The 17,485-nt window shown below is 35.9% G+C and overlaps 1 protein-coding gene and 1 non-coding gene across 4 annotated transcripts in view; both read right to left on the bottom strand.

The window, feature by feature from the left end:
- The window catches only part of DMXL1 (Dmx like 1), a 134,796-nt gene that overhangs the window by 21,928 nt on the left and 95,383 nt on the right, over positions 1–17,485 (bottom strand). For all 3 annotated transcript variants that reach the window (XM_027604872.2, XM_027604874.2, XM_027604873.2), the window contains 5 exons: positions 9,618–9,704; positions 6,667–6,788; positions 5,819–5,960; positions 2,309–2,369; positions 513–640 (listed from right to left, as the gene is read on the bottom strand). In XM_027604872.2, the coding sequence (XP_027460673.2) occupies positions 513–640; positions 2,309–2,369; positions 5,819–5,960; positions 6,667–6,788; positions 9,618–9,704 (540 nt within the window). The remainder of the gene's footprint in view (positions 1–512; positions 641–2,308; positions 2,370–5,818; positions 5,961–6,666; positions 6,789–9,617; positions 9,705–17,485) is intronic.
- On the bottom strand, positions 10–116 carry LOC113929989. Its single transcript, XR_003522376.1, has one exon. It is a non-coding gene; the product is annotated as a U6 spliceosomal RNA (small nuclear RNA).

Genomic DNA, 17,485 nt, shown 5'->3' with positions numbered 1-17,485 from the left:
CATTTTTAAAAAAATATGGAACACTTTACAAATTTGTGTGTCATCCTTGCGCAGGGGCCATGCTAATCTTCTCTGTATCGTCCCAATTTTAGTGTATGTGCTGCCGAACTGAGCACAATAATCTGCATTTTTAATAAGCTCCCAGATTTTACTTGCTAACTGACCATACTTTGAGTAGGTTCCAGAGGACAAAGAAAGTAGAAGTATTTAATCAAAAATGTGTAATATATGGTGGTTCTATAATCCTTTGGTCCTTAAAACATCATTTAAGTGAATTTTAATGGATATATACACACATACACACACAACATGCCCAGGCATACACAAAATGTCATTCCAGGAAGAATGAAATGAATGTGTTCTTTGAAAAGACTTTTATAAGAAAAACTTCACATAGATTAATACTTTATCTTTAGCTCACCGAGCTGTTCTCTTCAGAAACACAGACTAGTTACATTTATAAACTTCCAACATAATCAAACCATATTCCCATTTATATTTTTATATACTACCTTATTTCCTTGGTAGTTAAATCTCATTCTCGTAACTCTTGAATTGCCACCAGATCGAAAACAGGTTATTTGTTGAGAATGGCCCCATTCAAACATTCTGACACTTCCATCTTGAGCTCCTGTCAGATCTGCATTATGAAGGGCAAAAATGGCAAATTTATTGCAGTAATCTTTGGAAGGTTTATTTTTGAATCCAAGTGAAAACCTTTATGAAAGAAACACCTTTGAAAAGAATCATAGTCAATTGCATGAACTTACCTTTGTTATGGAATTTTGCTTGAGTGTTTTGATGTACTTTCATTTGACTAAGAATATACCCTCACACTACACAACAGGAGCAATTAAATCAGACCTCTGTAAATTCTGTTTCTTTCTGAAATTATCTCAGTGTTGTATAATAACCAGTTAAATTCCTGGGTGAACTAAAGAGCCAATTCTTATCAGCCCTACTATTAATGTTTAAACTTATAAATTTTCTCTGGAAAAAAAAAAGACTGTAGAAAGTCTTGAATGTCATGCATGGTAAAGAAAAAAATCACTTCTAATAGTTATTCTGATTAACTGGATAGCTCAAATGTGTTGTATGTTTCACTAAGGAATGTGAACAAGCTAAATAATTATTAATTCATCAGTTTGCCATTTACTAATTTTGTGATACTAGGAACCTTAATTAATCTCCCTGAGCCCATTTCAAATTGTCCTGTAAAAGGGGAATAATGAATGATATGTAAGTTAATGGACAGCTATGAGAAGTAAATGAGATAATCCATAAAAATCATTTAGAAATATGCTTAACATGGACGACTCAATTTATGTTAAGTATAATTATCAGTAGTAATATGGTATTCAATGTAGTAAAAACACTGATAATTTTTTACATTAATATTTACATTATTTCACACCTTTAGAATGAGTAATAGAAGTTACTCTCTTCATTTTAAATATATGGTTCTCTTGAACCCTTTTGTTGGACACTGGTATACAATTTTGATGATAGCTGCTTGTAGTACTTAGGACAGTGAAGTAGAAAAGAACACTGGTTTTGTCAAATGTATTTCATCAGATTATCTCTCATTATAAAAGTATAATTTTTTTATATGTTACGAAATTGAAGGAACATGAATATTTTTTAATTAACAGACACTGTGCTTATTACTGTGTGGCAGGACAACTTGATGACAGGCACAACTTAAAAATCATATTAAAAAAACTTGACTACTGACATGCCAATATGAATACTGATTCCAACCCAAAAGTATATTTAAAGTTGTCTTTCTTGTTTTTTCTCTGCTTCAATACATCCAAATAAATTCCCCATTAGTCAAGTTCCTTGTTAAAGGAGAAAAACTTTTGAGATTCCCAGGAATATTAACTATTAGTGTGTCTGATAAAAGGCAAACTGACAAAATATTAATAAAATACAAAGTGACTATGATGAGGCAACAAATGACCAAGATAGGGTTCTGATCTATGTGATAAAAGATGGGAGTGATCCCATTATTAACACAATTATGACTGTAACTTATAATTGTGTAAAGAGTCCAAAAATGTTAAAAAATAAAATGTTCTAACTTAGAAATAGGCAGTCAACATAGTAAAGAGTAACTGCATCAAGCTAGCCTTCTCTACTAATTCAGGGAAATTTCTTTTTCTATTGTTATCCAAATTTGAAATGAAGACTTTATTTGCTAGCAGACATTCTCTACAAAAATAAGTAAAATAGTTGACTACCTCTCAGTGAAACTAAAAACCTGCTTTAAATTCCTTAGAACACTGGCTAATTATTATCAACTTACAGTAAGGAAGAGTTGGATGAGAAGTCATTCTTCTGACATTATTAATGGCTTTCTTAATCATCTGTTAACAAAGAAAAATCATTCTTCTATAGTTACAATAAAAAGTAGTATTAAAAGTACAAAATGTGACAGGAAATTCAAATAACATTTATTTATTTATTTTTATGTGATTCCTAACTACCATTGTGGGTGCTAAAAATACTAAACGTAGTAACAGAAATTAAATTTAATAGCTCAGCTCTCTTATGTTTCAGTGCACGTACATTTTCTGCATCATTGACTAGGCTCTAAGAACAAATTCACCTTGAGAATTTAGTCTTACCTCCTTTCTTGCCAATTCTTTTCTGATCCCATTAATTTTATTGGAATAATCCTGAATAGTATAAGGTTAAAAAGACAGGCAGAAGCATGTGAAAAAAAAAAAAAAGAGGTAAACAGAAAATTGTATAAATTTTTAATTGATAGTGTGGAACTGTTTATATATCCATTTTTAAATCATATTTTCAATGATTTAAGCAGCCTGTCAAATAATATGTGAAATTAAAGAGATAATTTTAATTAATAGAACAATTCCTATTTATACAGCACCATAACTACAATTATATGTTATCCTAAGTTTGTAGCATCAATCCTGAGTAGATTTGTTGTTGTTGTTCTTGTGGATTTTAAATTGTCCATTAGACTAAAGTTGTGAGTTAAGTGGGGATTGGGTAGGGAGGAAGAGACAGGCTAGCAGAAGTGGTGAAGGACAGAAACAATGAAAGATGGTTATGGTTGTAATTATACTGCAAAAGAGAAGTTGGTCATAACAAGTATTCTTTTTTGTTAGAATGAATAAGTCAATGAAGCAATAGAATTAAGAAAATATTTCGTTAATTCTCCACAAAAAAACCCGAAAACTTGCTGAATGTTACTTTTGTTTAGCAAACTTGTTGAAATCTTATGTTCCTTTTAGTTAAAGAAATGCCTAAATATTCCTATTCTTTTACTTTTCTGACTAAAGTATCAAAGTAAAACCATTAACAAAAAAATACATAAACACAGGTTTAATAAAATTTCTAAGAGCATATGCAGAACATTATAAAGGAAAGAAATCATAACTTATTTTAGAAGATCCTTATAAAAAAGAATCACCTGATTATATTGGTATCTTTTCTTGAGGACGGAGTGGGACCAATTAGACTAATTATGCTAACAAATCACAATGATCCCCTCTAAAAAGAGGTCCTTCTAAGATGTAGACAGAAAGACAATTCCATCCTAACAAGAATGACAAAGGTAAATTTCTGTATTATAATGCTCTGTAGTAACAACAAGTATTTTTTGAGAATGCCAAACGCCATTCTAGTTAGAGATCATCAGTGTCTAAGGCAGGCAAAACAATCTCTCACAGAGTTTACATTACAGAGTACATTAAAAAAGACAAAGAGTGAACAGACAATTTCCAAAACTGATACAGGCCATTAAAGATGATACAATGGGCGATAATATGACATACAGACTGACTACGGATAGAGTAGGGAGGGACAGATGCCTTCACTAGGGAAGCAAGGGAAATCCCTGGGAACGTGAGTCGAGATCTGAATGGTAAAAGAAGAACATTTGAAGCAGAAAGCAAGGCAAAGGCTCTGACAGGGCAATGGAGCTTGATGTTTTTGAGAGACAGAAAGAGGGCCACTGTAATTAGAGCAAAGCGAATCAAGTACAGAATGAAGAGAGATGAAGCTGCAGAGGTTGCCAGGGGTTAAATCACAGAAGACTGGAGAGGCCACTTGAAGGACTTGTTTTTTTAAAGTTGTACTGGGAAATCCAAGTCTTAAACACTGGAGTGACAACCTAAATGATGCTCTAGAAAAGAGCAACTCTGGCCGCTGTATCCAGAACACAGGGAGCAAGTGTGGAAGCAGAGAGACCAGCAAGAAGTCTGTGACAGGAAGAAGGGCATTGTATTCTCCGAAACTGGAGTTGGAAAAACTGCCTATCATTTCTTTTTATATATTTTGTATATTCTCTTTAAGTTTCCTTTAAAAGATGATAATATCAGTAGGTCTTTAAAGTGAATTTTAATGTATCTGTCTGTTGGAAAAAACGAAATATAAATGATCAAGACAGTTCATTTGAATAATTACTAGATTGCTTTTCAAACTCTTCAATACTTCAAACACTCCTACCTGAAATCAATGAACTGAGAGAATATGGAAGGCTTTAATATAAGCTCTACCACAAATTTGAGATAATGACCTAAATTGAATCACTAGACCTTTCTGGATCTTAAGCTTCATCTGAAAAATGATAAGTAGGAGTATTATAACAACTATTTCAACAGATATCTCAAAGCATAATAGGGTTATTTATGAACAAAAATAAGGTTATACGAGCAACAGAGAAACTACATTAATATAAAATACTATCAGTATTACTAAGGATTAAATACCCTTACTAATTAGTAAAAAAAAAAATTTTTTTTTTTTTTAAGATTTTAAATATTTGACAGAGAGAGAGAGACAGCCAGAGAGAGAACACAAGCAGAGGTAGTGGGAGAGGGAGAAGCTTCCCGCAGAGCTGGGAGCGGGATGTGGGGCTTGATCCCAGGACCCTGGGATCATGACCTGAGCAGATGGCAGATGCTTAACGTTTGAGCCACCCAGGAGCCCTTGAAAAAAATTTTTGATGTATGTGTTGGGGCGGGGATGGGGAGGCCAAGGAAAGAATTCTACAGGAATTAGGAAACTGAAAATAACCACATCACCAGAAAGCCAGAAAGAATTACTGGTCCTGGGTTTCTCTGACTCCATGTATGATTAAGTATTAATAAAAGAATCTCATTGAGGGATAAACATGGATCACATCTTAATCAGGGCTCAAGAAGATCCTCAGACAAAATATAAACAAATGACTGTGGCTATGTTCCAATAAAACTTACTTATAGATAATGAAATCTGAATTTGGTATAATTTTCATGTGTCACAAAATACCATTCTTTTGACTTTTTTTTCTACCACTGAAAAATGTAAACACTATTCTCAAGCACGTTTATACAAAAATAGCTTGACCCACAGACCATAGCTTGCTGATGCCTGATTTATACCAGTAAATTCCAAATAATTATTACTTAAAATACAGCTCTTTGTATTTTAAATTATTTAAAATAATGTCATATTCTTTTCATATGAAAACATATTATTCTTCACAATCTAAATTTATAATTTCCAGCAAGTATGACTTACTAAAAAGTTAAAAATTTAAAAAAAATGTTTAAATCATCCTTTATTAAACTAGAGGGGAAAAAAGGATATTTAAACACAATATTTTTACTTTGTGTGTGTGTGTGTGTGTGTGTGTGTGTGTGTGTGTGTTTAAGTAAGTAGGCTCCATGCCCAGCATGGAACCCAATGCAGGACCTGAACTCACGCCCCCGAGATCAAGGCCTGCGCTGAAGTTGAGAGTCAGATGCTCAGTCGATGGAGCCACCCAGGTGCCCCTATGCACAGCATGCTGCACTCTACATACCACAGATGCTCCTCTGCCAGTCTGTGTACTGCCGAGCCACGGCATGTTGATTGGAGTGCCGGGATTGCTGTGTGTATATGGGGTTGTACCCTGCACAGCTGTTAAATCATCACGAGCATGTATAACCAAGAACTCTTCTGATCTACAAAAGAACGTCAGCTGGAATGAAAGCAACCCATCAGTTCCTCATTTCTTCTTTTATACGTGAAAGCTCTAATATATGCTTTTGTATTTCCCTCTAAAATTTTCTTCAGCTCTTAACTCCTAACTCATAGACAGTAACTTCGTATGTGAACAACTGCAGAATCTCTCACTTTTTTTGTTTGTTTCTTTATTGTGTTTTTAGATTCCACATATGCGTAGAACCATATGGCATTTTTCTTTCTCAGTCTGACTTATTTAACTTAATTCCCTTTAGGTCCATCCATGTTGTTGCAAATAGCATTATCTCATCCTTTCTTATGGCTGCGTAATGTTCCTGTGTGTGTGTGTGTGTGTGTGTGCGTGTGTGTGTTTGTGTTGTGTGTTTTCCTTAAGTATTCATCTGTCAGTGGACACTTAGTTTGCTCCCATATCTTAGCTAATGCAAATAATGTTGCAGTAAACATAGTGGTGCATATATCTTTTCCAATTAGTGTTTTTTTTTTAATTTCTCACTTTAATCTCTTCTAAACCTCAATTCCTTTCTTTAAAGCTCCTGCCACCCCTTTTTCACTCTTTATCATATCAGCATCCACTATATTTACAATCTAGGAACGTTCCTCTAAAAATCTTTTGAAAGCTATAGTTCTGTGATATCATCACTTTTAACACAATGTTACTGAATTAAAAACAAAGTATAAAAGTACCCCTTGCTTTCCATTTCAGCATCATCATCTACCCAAGTATAGATCTGTGTAGCCAGAATTCCAGAAACATCCAGTTCTTGAACATCATGGCTTGAAGCAATTGCTATGCAGTTTCTATTTGCCTGAAAAACAAATCATAATTTTTAAATAAAAAAGTACATGTACATGAACTACTTCTAAAAATGGAAACTACAAAATAGCCCCTAGAAACTTTTACAGAAAAGCATTTTCACAGATGAATGTTTAAAATTAATTTTACTAATTAAATCCTGAGTGCAATAATTATCAGCTTGATCTTGGAGATATGTTTATGTTCTAAGAATTCAAGAGCATCTAAAAGAAGGCTCCTCTAAACGGTAATGCATGTACCACTTTATTTCTTCTCCCAGCACTCTCTCTCCAGTCTGCTAGTACGGTACAATCTCCCTGAGGTTTGCACAGTTCCGAAATGTGGAGGGAGGGGTTGGATAGAAGCTCTAGAAGGTAGAAAAAGGTGAGGGAGAGAAGGAACATCAAACTAAAGAAATAACAATGCATTATTCAAATAGGATAAGTATCACTTTCATGTAAAGCTTTTCAGTCTTAAACAAGAAAAAAATTTGGGAAATGGTCACAAAGGAAAGGTATGGGGGTAGAAAAGTGTGGGGAAAGTATGTCAGAATAATCATAAATTAAAAGTTGGTTATATTAGGGGCAGCTGAGTGATGAAGTCGGTTAAGTGACTCTTGGTTTCAGCTCAGGTTGTGATCTCAGGGTCATGAGATCAAGGCTCAGTGCAGAGTGTGCTAAAGTTTCTCTCTCTCTCTCTCTCTCTCTCTCTCGGTCGCCTAGGTGGTTCAGTTGGTTAAGTGTCTGCCTTTGGCTCAGATCATGATCCCAGAGTCCCGGGATCGAGTCCTGCATCGGGCTCCCTGCTTAGTGGAGACTCTGCTTCTCCCTCTGCCCTTCACCCTGCTTTGTGCTCTCTCTTGCGCTCTCTCTCTCTTAAATAAATAAAGTCTTTAAAAAAAAAAGTTTTTTTCTCTTTCCCTCTGCCCTCTCCTCCACCCCCATGCTCGCTCTCTCTATCCCTCTTTAAAATAAATAAATCTCTAACAAAAAGAACTGGTCAGATTAAATGACATAAAATTTTAAACATCTATGAACTGAAAATGTACATTTCTAAAAGAGAAAATAAAATGATGACAGCAAAGGGAAAATAGGATTAACATTTCCATTATGTAAAATGCTAAAATGAACTGAAACAAAAAAATGAATACCCCAGACATAAATGGAAAAAGGATATAATGAGACTGCTCAGAGATAATTCTCCACGTCTCTCTGTTTCTGAATGTCCGGTGAGTGACGTACTGACTGCTGTTTGTTCTGCAGAATGGCTATATATCTATGGTGTCTCCCTCCAGATCAAAGGACAGGTATACTTAATGTCCATTAGAAAAGATTTTGGTTCCCTAAACTCAGTGTTCCTTTCCTATAATGCAACCTACTCTGTGTGCAGTTATCATTTGGCCCCCTTCCTGCCACTCTGTGGTAATGTTAACAGAGGGAACCAGAGCATAAATGCTGATATTCTGGATACTGCTTCTGCTATTAGTAATAAACTGTCTTTTGTCTCTGGTCCATGAGTCTGTGTCTTCTTACAGCATCCATTAAACTGAGAAATATAACTTGTTAGCTTGAATGCAGAGAAAAATCTCAGGCCTTTCACAGTTCTTAACACAGATAATTCACAACTAAACAAATGGGAAAAAGTTCAATCTCATCAGCATTTTAAAATAATGCAATTTAAAGCAAAAGGTATTATTTCTCATATACAAATTTAGCAATGATGTAAAATAATAATCAATCTGGAGAAATAAAAATTAAACAGGTACACTCTTCCTGCATGGTGAACAACAGATTTTATATATGTGGATGACTGTTCATTACTACTTATATATATATAGAAAAAGAAACAAGTTTATTTTATAGCACAGAATATTTAAAATCCTATTTTTTTTCAAGGGAAGAAAGATACTTGTTGGGTGTAGACAATAATTTTATATTTGTATCTGACACATATATACCATATTGCACAGATATTACAACAGAACTGCCTGGTTAAAGGGCTGATTCCAGACTTGCCTGTCTTCAACAGAAGTAGTCACTGTTCAGGGGTGTGGAAGGAAACGAGACAAAGGACATAGGGAAAGATGAGAGAAGGGCAAAGGAACTATCTAGGAGAAATCAAAGACGTATCATAGGAAGATGGAGAACCAACTGGAGAAATGATTACTGAATGCATAATGCCATAGGGTATTTATCTAAATAACATTTAAAATTATTTTAAAATTAGGAATATGTGAAAAAGGAGATATACACACTTGTGTACATATGTTGTGTGTGTGTGCGTGTGTGTGTGTGTGCGTGCAAATAAAACTGCAGCAAGGCATTTAATGAAGACCGTATAGCCGAGGCCACCCCTTCTTTCAGGAGCTCACAGAGAGCTTTAAGGAACATGTTGAGTAGAAGACAAAGGAATGTAAAGGAAAAACTAGGCAGCTACTATAGCTGTAAGTTAATGAGTGAGAATTTCTGTAAGTCATATAAAACCTTGAATTTGATCTAATATTAATAATTCCATTCAACATATTCACATAAGGAAAATAAAAAACCTTTTTTTGAATCAAATGCTATAATGTGTTATATAAATTCTAAAGGCTACTGCACATATAAATATTTGATAGTTCTCTCTGTGTAGTAATAAAACATTATTTTATTGCTACATATCCAATAAATTTAATTATCAAACAATATAATCATTTTATAAAATAAAGTAACTTATTCAGACTGCAATTTAGGCAGTAGGAATTAGCTCTGGGAAAGAGAAATACTAATACTGAATAAACTGACAAAACAGGAGACATTCTTCAACAATGAATACTTAAAGAATAAAAAGTCTATGCACTTACTTTATTAACAGCAAAGGCAGTAATGATGTCAGATTCCTTGTGAATAATCCTTGCTTTACCTCCAGGATATCCCAAGTCTGCTTCTATCTAAATGGAAGGAAAGAAAACACAAAAACATAGTGATTTTAGTCACAGAAAAAAATAGTGTATGCCAATCTGTCATTTAATACTTGCATGAATTATTTTAAGAAACTTCTTAGACATTTCCTAGCAAGGTACTATTTCACATGCTAATTATCCCTAAAACAAAACTTATTTGACCAGGGAAATTTAAACTGTTTCCAGCTTGCCTTCCCATATATAAAAAGACAGCTGATACAAGATACAACTTCATTAATTGCGTTTGTTCCCAATAAATTAACACAAATGAATTAACTTTAAAAGATCAAGACATTCTAATTATTAAAAAAAGATTTGTTTGCCCTATTTCTTAGCATTATAATCATTGGATAATATTTTATAAATATCAGAAGGTTAAAAAGGCAAATATTTTTAGGTTTTGCACACCAAAGAGGATCACTGTTGCATATTAATCTTTTTTTTTTAAACAACCTTTTAAAAATATAAGGACCATTCTTAGTTTACTACCTATAGAAGAACAGGTCAAATATGGCCAGCTGAACATAGTTTATGGGCTCCTAGTCTAAAACAACTTTTAATTTATAAAAAAAAACAACCTGAAACCCTGAAAGGCACAGTAATTTGCCCAGGTCAGTAGTCATTTCAATAGGTGAATAGATCATAACTCAGTATTCTTTAGATGAGGGAACTATATCAACCTTCTGCTTACCCCAGAGAAGGTATATACAAGGCCTTTGAATACAGAAGATAATATTGTTTAAAATCAACATTTGCTAAAATAAACAGGTAAAAGGACGAGGCAATTATTAAGAGAAATGTTAATGTAGGATACTGTTTTATCTTATTTTACCACCTAACCTTCAATCTTTAAAATGAGTTAGTATGAAATAGTTCACAACTCATTTTGAAGCACAGAAGTTATTAATTTGACAAAAAATTAGAACCGGGGCGCCTGGGTGGCTCAGTCATTAAGCGTCTGCCTTCAGCTCAGGTCATGATCCCAGCATCCTGGGATTAAGCCCTGCATTGGGCTCCCTGCTCTGCGGGAAGCCTGCTTCTCCCTCTCCCACTCCCCCTGCTTGTGTTCCCTCTCTCACTGTGTCTCTCTCTGTCAAATAAATAAAATCTCAAAAAAAAATTAGAACAAACTTGAGGCATCTGGCTAGCCAAGTCAGGAGAGCACACAGCTCTTGATCTCAGGGTTGGGAGTTTGAGCCCCACACTGGGTATAGAGATTACTTAAAAATAAAATCTTTAAAAAAAAAGAATATAACAAATATAATTCCTGCAAAGTTGAGATAAAAACATCACCAATGCCTGTCCATTGTTTGACCAAGAGAAAGTAAGTTAGCACTATTTTTAAAAATGGCAAATAAGAGGGCGCCTGGGTGGCTCAGTTGGTTAAGCGACTGCCTTCAGCTCAGGTCATGATCCTGGAGTCCCAGGATCGAGTCCCGCATCGGGCTCCCTGCTCAGCAGGGAGTCTGCTTCTCCCTCTGACCCTCTTCCTTCTCGTGCTTTCTATCTCTCATTCTCTCTCTCTCTCAAATAAATAAATAAAATCTTTAAAAAAAAATGGCAAATAAGAAGCCTGTTGAATGGCAAGTTGAGACTTATAAGATAACCAAACCCTGCAAATCCTATGCAAACAAAACTCATGGTCACTGGATATAAAGATGTCAAATATATTCTAATCTAAAATACCATCTGGTAACAAACATAAAAGAATTTCAGTGCTTGCCAAACATTGTGGATGATTTTAGGGTCAACTTCTTTTCTAAGGATAATCTTACCTCTGGCTACAAGAGGTCCATCAAATGTATATAATGTATAAGTCAAATTCTGTAATTTTATGACAAAATCTCAACTTAGTCACGTATCTACCTGGTATCTAAAGCACACTAAGTGTCCACTATTGGATTCTGAAGAAATGGGAAAGAAAGACAAATGATATTTGCAGGCCACGGAGGAGTATGTTATTTGCTGGTAATGGGTAGGTGGGGGGCAAATATATTCATTTTACCTGCAGAGCTTTTTCAAACTTTAAATTTACGGAGAAAAAACTCCAATAGGCATAAACTTCAATAAACCTTCTTCAGGGACGCCTGGGTGGCTCAGTCAGTTAAGCATCTGCCTTTGGCTCAGGTCATGATCCCAGGGTTCTGGGATCGAGCCCCACGTCAGGCTCCCTGCTCGGCGGGAGCTTGCTTCTCCCTCTCCTGCCCACTCAGGGCTCTCTTGCGCTATCTCCGTCACTCTCCCTCTCTCTCTCTCAAATAAATAAATACAATCTTCAAAAAAAAAAAAAAAGCTTCTTCAATGTGAAAATACATTCCTGTCCTCTCATTACCTAGATTTAATAAAACATTAGTTCTTAATACTGTGGCCCCAAGATCACCTGCATGAGAATCAGCTGGAGGGAGGGGGAAAGCATCGTGTTTAGCATCTCAAAAGCTTATGCATATTTAATTTTGAGAAAAATGGCAAATGGTAGGAAATGAGCTTGGAGACCAGGCAGGATTCAGTGTGCAGAGGGCCTTAAAAGCCTAAATAAAGAGTTCAGATTTTATTTTAAAGCTAGGAAGTCTCTGCAAGGGTTTAGATAATTCTGCATGTTGTGAGGCAAAGTATACAGGGTGTGACAACGGCTGCCAGATCAGTTAAGAGGCTACTTCAGCAATGGTGGTAGTAATGAGTGGTTGGAATTAGGATAAATTTTGCTAATGGACTGGAATTACAGTAGGAGCAAAAGAGAAAAAGCAAGGATAACTCCTCGATTTCAGATCTGATAACTGCGTGAGTGAAGGTACCATTTAATGAGACAAAAGTGAAGAAAAAGGGGGGATTTGGATTAAGATTAGGAGAAGAAAGAAAATTCTGTGTTTAGACATTCAGGGTGAGATAGCTATTAGATTTATAAGGCAAGTCCAGAGTTCAGGAAATGAAAGGGCCAGAAAGAATTGATTTAAGAGTTACCATTTAATAGATGGCTGTGGATATTTAAACCATGAGACAGCCCAAAGAGAAAGCAAAGACAGGGAAGAGAAAAGGTTAGAGAACTAAGTCCTGAGACACCCAACGTTTCCAAGAAAGGAAAAAGATAAGCCAATTCAAGATGGAAGTAGTTTGGGGAAAGAAATTGTGACAGAATAAACTGACAGAACAGGAAACATTCCGACAGAACAGGAAACAATCTCCAACTGTGAATACTAATCATCAAATATGATGTTACAGAAACCAAGTGAAGCAAGTTTCAGGAAGGTGGCTGCAGTCAACAGTATCAAAGGGTACCTACCGAACAACTGAAGTAAAGAAAAGACAGAACTGACTACTGAATTTAGCATCCTGGAAGTCAAGGGTGAGTGACTTGGACTAGTAAAATCTCAGTGGAGTAGGCTGGAGATAACACTTAACTAAATCAGAGAGGCACGTGACATCGGTGAATAGGGAGGGAAGTCCATTGGGGAAGATTCACAGGGGTACTCAACTGAATTGATAAATGTTTTATTTCTTAAACTGGGTGGTTCCTCCACAGGGTGTCTGCAACATAACTCTTTAAGTCTTCTCTGATGATTTTATAGGCAATTCTATAAATGAATTTTCCTAGATAGGGGATTACAGAAATGGGGGAGTAGAAAGATTCAAAGGTAGGTTTTTTGGTTTTCATTTGAAACTAAGACAAAAAAATATATTTGCTTATGCGGAGAATAATTTAAGGGAAAGATAAACATTTATCATGGAAGAAGGAGGGAGGATAGCAAGTGAAGCAAGGTCCTCGGGTAGAGAAAACGGAGAGAGGATCAATGTACAAATGGAAGATCTGGTCTTGGACGAAAAGTGACAGCCTGTTTAGTGTTAGAAAAGGCAGAACAAAGTATGTGCATATAGAGCAGAAGTTAGATTTGGAGGTAAGAAGATTAGCCTAAATCCCCTACACTTATTTTGCTGGCAAAACAAGGACACCGGTGGGAAATAGCAAAGGAATACTGGAAGTCTGAGGAAAGAGGGCAGAAGTGGGGAGAATGGAAAAGAGAACAAGAAAACAAATTTACTACAGTCATTTATTTTGATGGTCAGGTAGTTTAACTTGGGATTTGTGGCTATAAATTTCCAGGCAAGCCCCCATGGTTTGTGCTTTTTCTTCATCCATGTTCAGCTATTTGGGTGAATATGTCACGAGCTAGACCCCAAGACCTGACCTTTACGGCCCACTTGCTTGTACTCCCCCACCTCTGTCCCACATTTTTCCTTGAGCTCTTCTTTCCAGCCTATCTCTTAAGTCAGGCAAAGAGAAAGCAAAACCACCCTTCCAGCAACAGCACCTGCCCTGACAAGACCGCCCGCTGGCCCAGGCCACCCAGACCAGTGTGATCTCAACTTCCGACTTCTACTTGCACAGATGGACCAGAGAGTGACCTCTAGAATGAGGATGACTACCTTTACCTCATTTAGTACTAGACCTCCGCCCAAGGAGGGCACGCCTCATCTGCATAACATACAACGGGTGTATAGGCATGTTTCCTTAAGGCGCATGCGTGACCTTCGGCTGCCTCTGTACAGGATGACCAGGCTTCTCCATCAAAATATGCATCCTAATCCTAAATAAAAGGAACCCATTCACCCTTGCTCGGGGATGCAAAGCTTTGGAAGCCTTTCCCTGTGATCTCCTTATCTGCTGCAAATAAAGTTTTCTCTGTGTGACAGTTCAACCTGGAATTTGTGACTCACTGAGGAAGGAACTCACATTGGTTCGGTTACAATGGCACAGAATAGACAGAAAGCTGCATGTACAGGTTTGGGAATTTTCAAGGCAAATACACCAGAGAGAGAAGAGCACAAAAGGGTTGAGGGTTTTTGTAAAGGACTGATCATAATGATGGATCATGAAATCTAAGGTAGGCCAGGAAGGAAGTGGAAACATGATGTGGTCAGCTAAAAAAAGAGGACTTGCATGTACTAGGAATATAATTTCATTTGCTAAAGGTAATACCACATAAAATCATAGTTAAAAAAAAAACCCACAGCGAATACGGTCTTGATGTAAAGGTTAATATAAGTTTAATATAAACCTTAATGTAAGGTTTCAGGCCATGCTTTAAAATTTGACTGTGCTGGATATGTGAGGAAAAAAGAATACAAATATTAGTGCTAAAAGAGATTTTAAGAGATTATGCAGATCAAAAAGTAGAAACAGAATTACCATAGATTGGGTATATATCCAAAAGAACTGAAAGCAGAGACTTAAACAGATGTGTACATCAATGTTCACAGCAGCATTCACAACAGGCAAAAGATGGAAACCAACTAAATGTCCATCGACAGAGGAATGGCTACACAGTATGTGAGACGTATACACAATGGAATACCATTTAAGCCTAAGAACAAAGGAGATTCTGATACATACTACATACATACAAGATGGTAAACTATGTGAAAGAAGCCAGTCACAAAATGACAGGTACTGTATGATTCCACTTATATAGATAGCCAGAGTAGTAAAATTCAGAGACAGCAGGATGGTGGGTGGTGGGCTAGGTTAGATGGGGCGGGGGGGGGGGGGGGGAGAAAATGGAGAGCTGCTGTCTAATGGGGACAGGGTTCAGTTTGGGAAGATGAAAAAGCTCTAGAGATTGATGGTGGTGATGGCTACACAACAATATAAAGGAACTTAATGCCACACAACTGTACGCTTAGAACAATTACAATCGTAAAGTTTATTTGTATATTTTACTACCACTTAAAGAGAAATTTTATACAGGAACTGATCTAAACAATGTTCAGGTTCCACAGAGCTTACCTGAAGAACTGAGGAAGAGAGGACCACAACAGACTAAATCCAGGACTTCACTACTGTTTAAATCAGAGCAGTCAACATTTTTAAAACTATCAACCCTAATTTTATACATTAGTAAAGAAGACTTCAAGGGTGTAAAGAGCTCAAGGTCCCACAAGAGATCTACAGAAAAGCTACCTGAGACTCCAGGTCTAATTGGTGATTTTCAGTCACTATCACCTTCTACAATGTGAAGGTGAGCATCTGGATTACTTCAGCACTACTCTAATGGTATAATAAAACAAAACAAAGTAAAAGGAGATCTAAAGAGTATCAAAGGCATATTGCAAGGAAATGGGAAGCTTGCAAGTGAACATAAAAGGACACCAATACTCAAAATATTAGGAAATAAAAATATTCAAGAAGTAATTGTTTTCAAAACTGCAGCAGAAAAATGAAAGGTGACATCACCACAGATTTCACTGTGTATTAAAAAAACGGGAATACTATGAATAACTTTACACCGATAAATCTGACACTTGAAGCAGATAAATTTGTTTTTTAAATTTTATTGATTATTCATTTTAGAGAGGGACAGAGGGGGGAGGGGCAGAGGGAGAGAGAATCCCAACCAGGATCTATGCCCGGCACAGAGGCTGATGCAGGGCTTGATCTCAGCACCCCGGGATCATGACTTGAGCCAAAATTAAGAGTTGGACACTTAACCAACTGAGTCACCCAGGCACCCCAGACAGACAAATTTATTTAAAGACATGGACTACTAATGTTCACTCAAGAAGAAATAAATACCCTGATTTTGCCCTGTATCTGTTGAAGAAACTGAATTTGTAGATAAAAAAGCCCAGACGATTTCTCTCATGAATTCCACCAAACACTTAAGAAATAATACTAATTCTACACAAATTTTTCTAAAAAATTAAAGAGAATATTTCCCAACTCATTTCTGAGTCCAGTTTCAGTTTAAAACCAAAAAAGAACCACAAAACATTAAGAAAACCATTAACCAATATTCCTTATTAACATAAATGCAAAAATTCTTAACAAAATTTTTAACAGATCTACCAATACATAAAAAATATAACAAACACATCACTACCAAAGCAAGCTTAATCAGAGAATGAAAGGTTAGTTTAACTTAAACTAATTCGTCAACCAAATTATTTAGCTGTATTAACAGAATAAAATAAGAACCATATGAACATCTCAATAGTAGCAAAAAAAACAACAAAAAAACAAAAACCCAAAAAACAAAAAACAAAAACACGCGACAAAATCCAACATCTATTACTGATTGAAAATTCTAAACAAGCTAGGAACAGAAAATCTTCCTCAACCTTATAAAGGGTATCTAAAACAACCCTATAGATAACAGCATACTTAATGAACAGGAACAAAATAAGAATGTCTGCTTTTACCACTTCTGAATCAATATTGGACTGGAAGTTCTAGTCAGTGCAGTAAGAGCGGGAGATTAGTATAAAGATAAATAAATCAATGGTCCAAAACAGAATCCATGACCCATATATGTCAATTCGTTTTTTAAAAGGAGGAAAAGGCAATCTAGTGGAGGAAAAGATAATCTTTTCAGAAAACAGTGGTGATTAACTGATACAAAGATTAAAAAAAAATACCTGCAATCCATACTTTGTGCCATATAAAAAAATGACTCCAAAATTTTTTTTGTAGGATTTAAACAATGCCTTTGTGTTGTGATTTCTTTGTAGGGCAGAGCTTTAGATTTCTTTTTCTTTTTTTTTTTTTTTTTTTAAGGATTTTATTTATTTATTTGACAGAGAGAGAAACAGCAAGAGCAGGAACACAAACAGGGGAGTGGCAGAAGGAGAAGCAGGCTTTCTGGTGAGCAGGAAGGCCGATGCAGGGCTCGATCCCAGGACCCTGGGATCATGAGCTGAGCCGAAGGCAGACGCTTATCGACTGAGCCACCCAGGCACCCCAGATTTCTTTTTCACTGGAAAGTTGCAGTGATGGAAGT

Source organism: Zalophus californianus, chromosome 5 (assembly GCF_009762305.2).
Source record: "Zalophus californianus isolate mZalCal1 chromosome 5, mZalCal1.pri.v2, whole genome shotgun sequence".
NCBI lineage: Eukaryota > Metazoa > Chordata > Mammalia > Carnivora > Otariidae > Zalophus > Zalophus californianus.
Note: the sequence above shows the minus strand (reverse complement) of the source record. Positions and strands in the feature narration are given on the sequence as shown.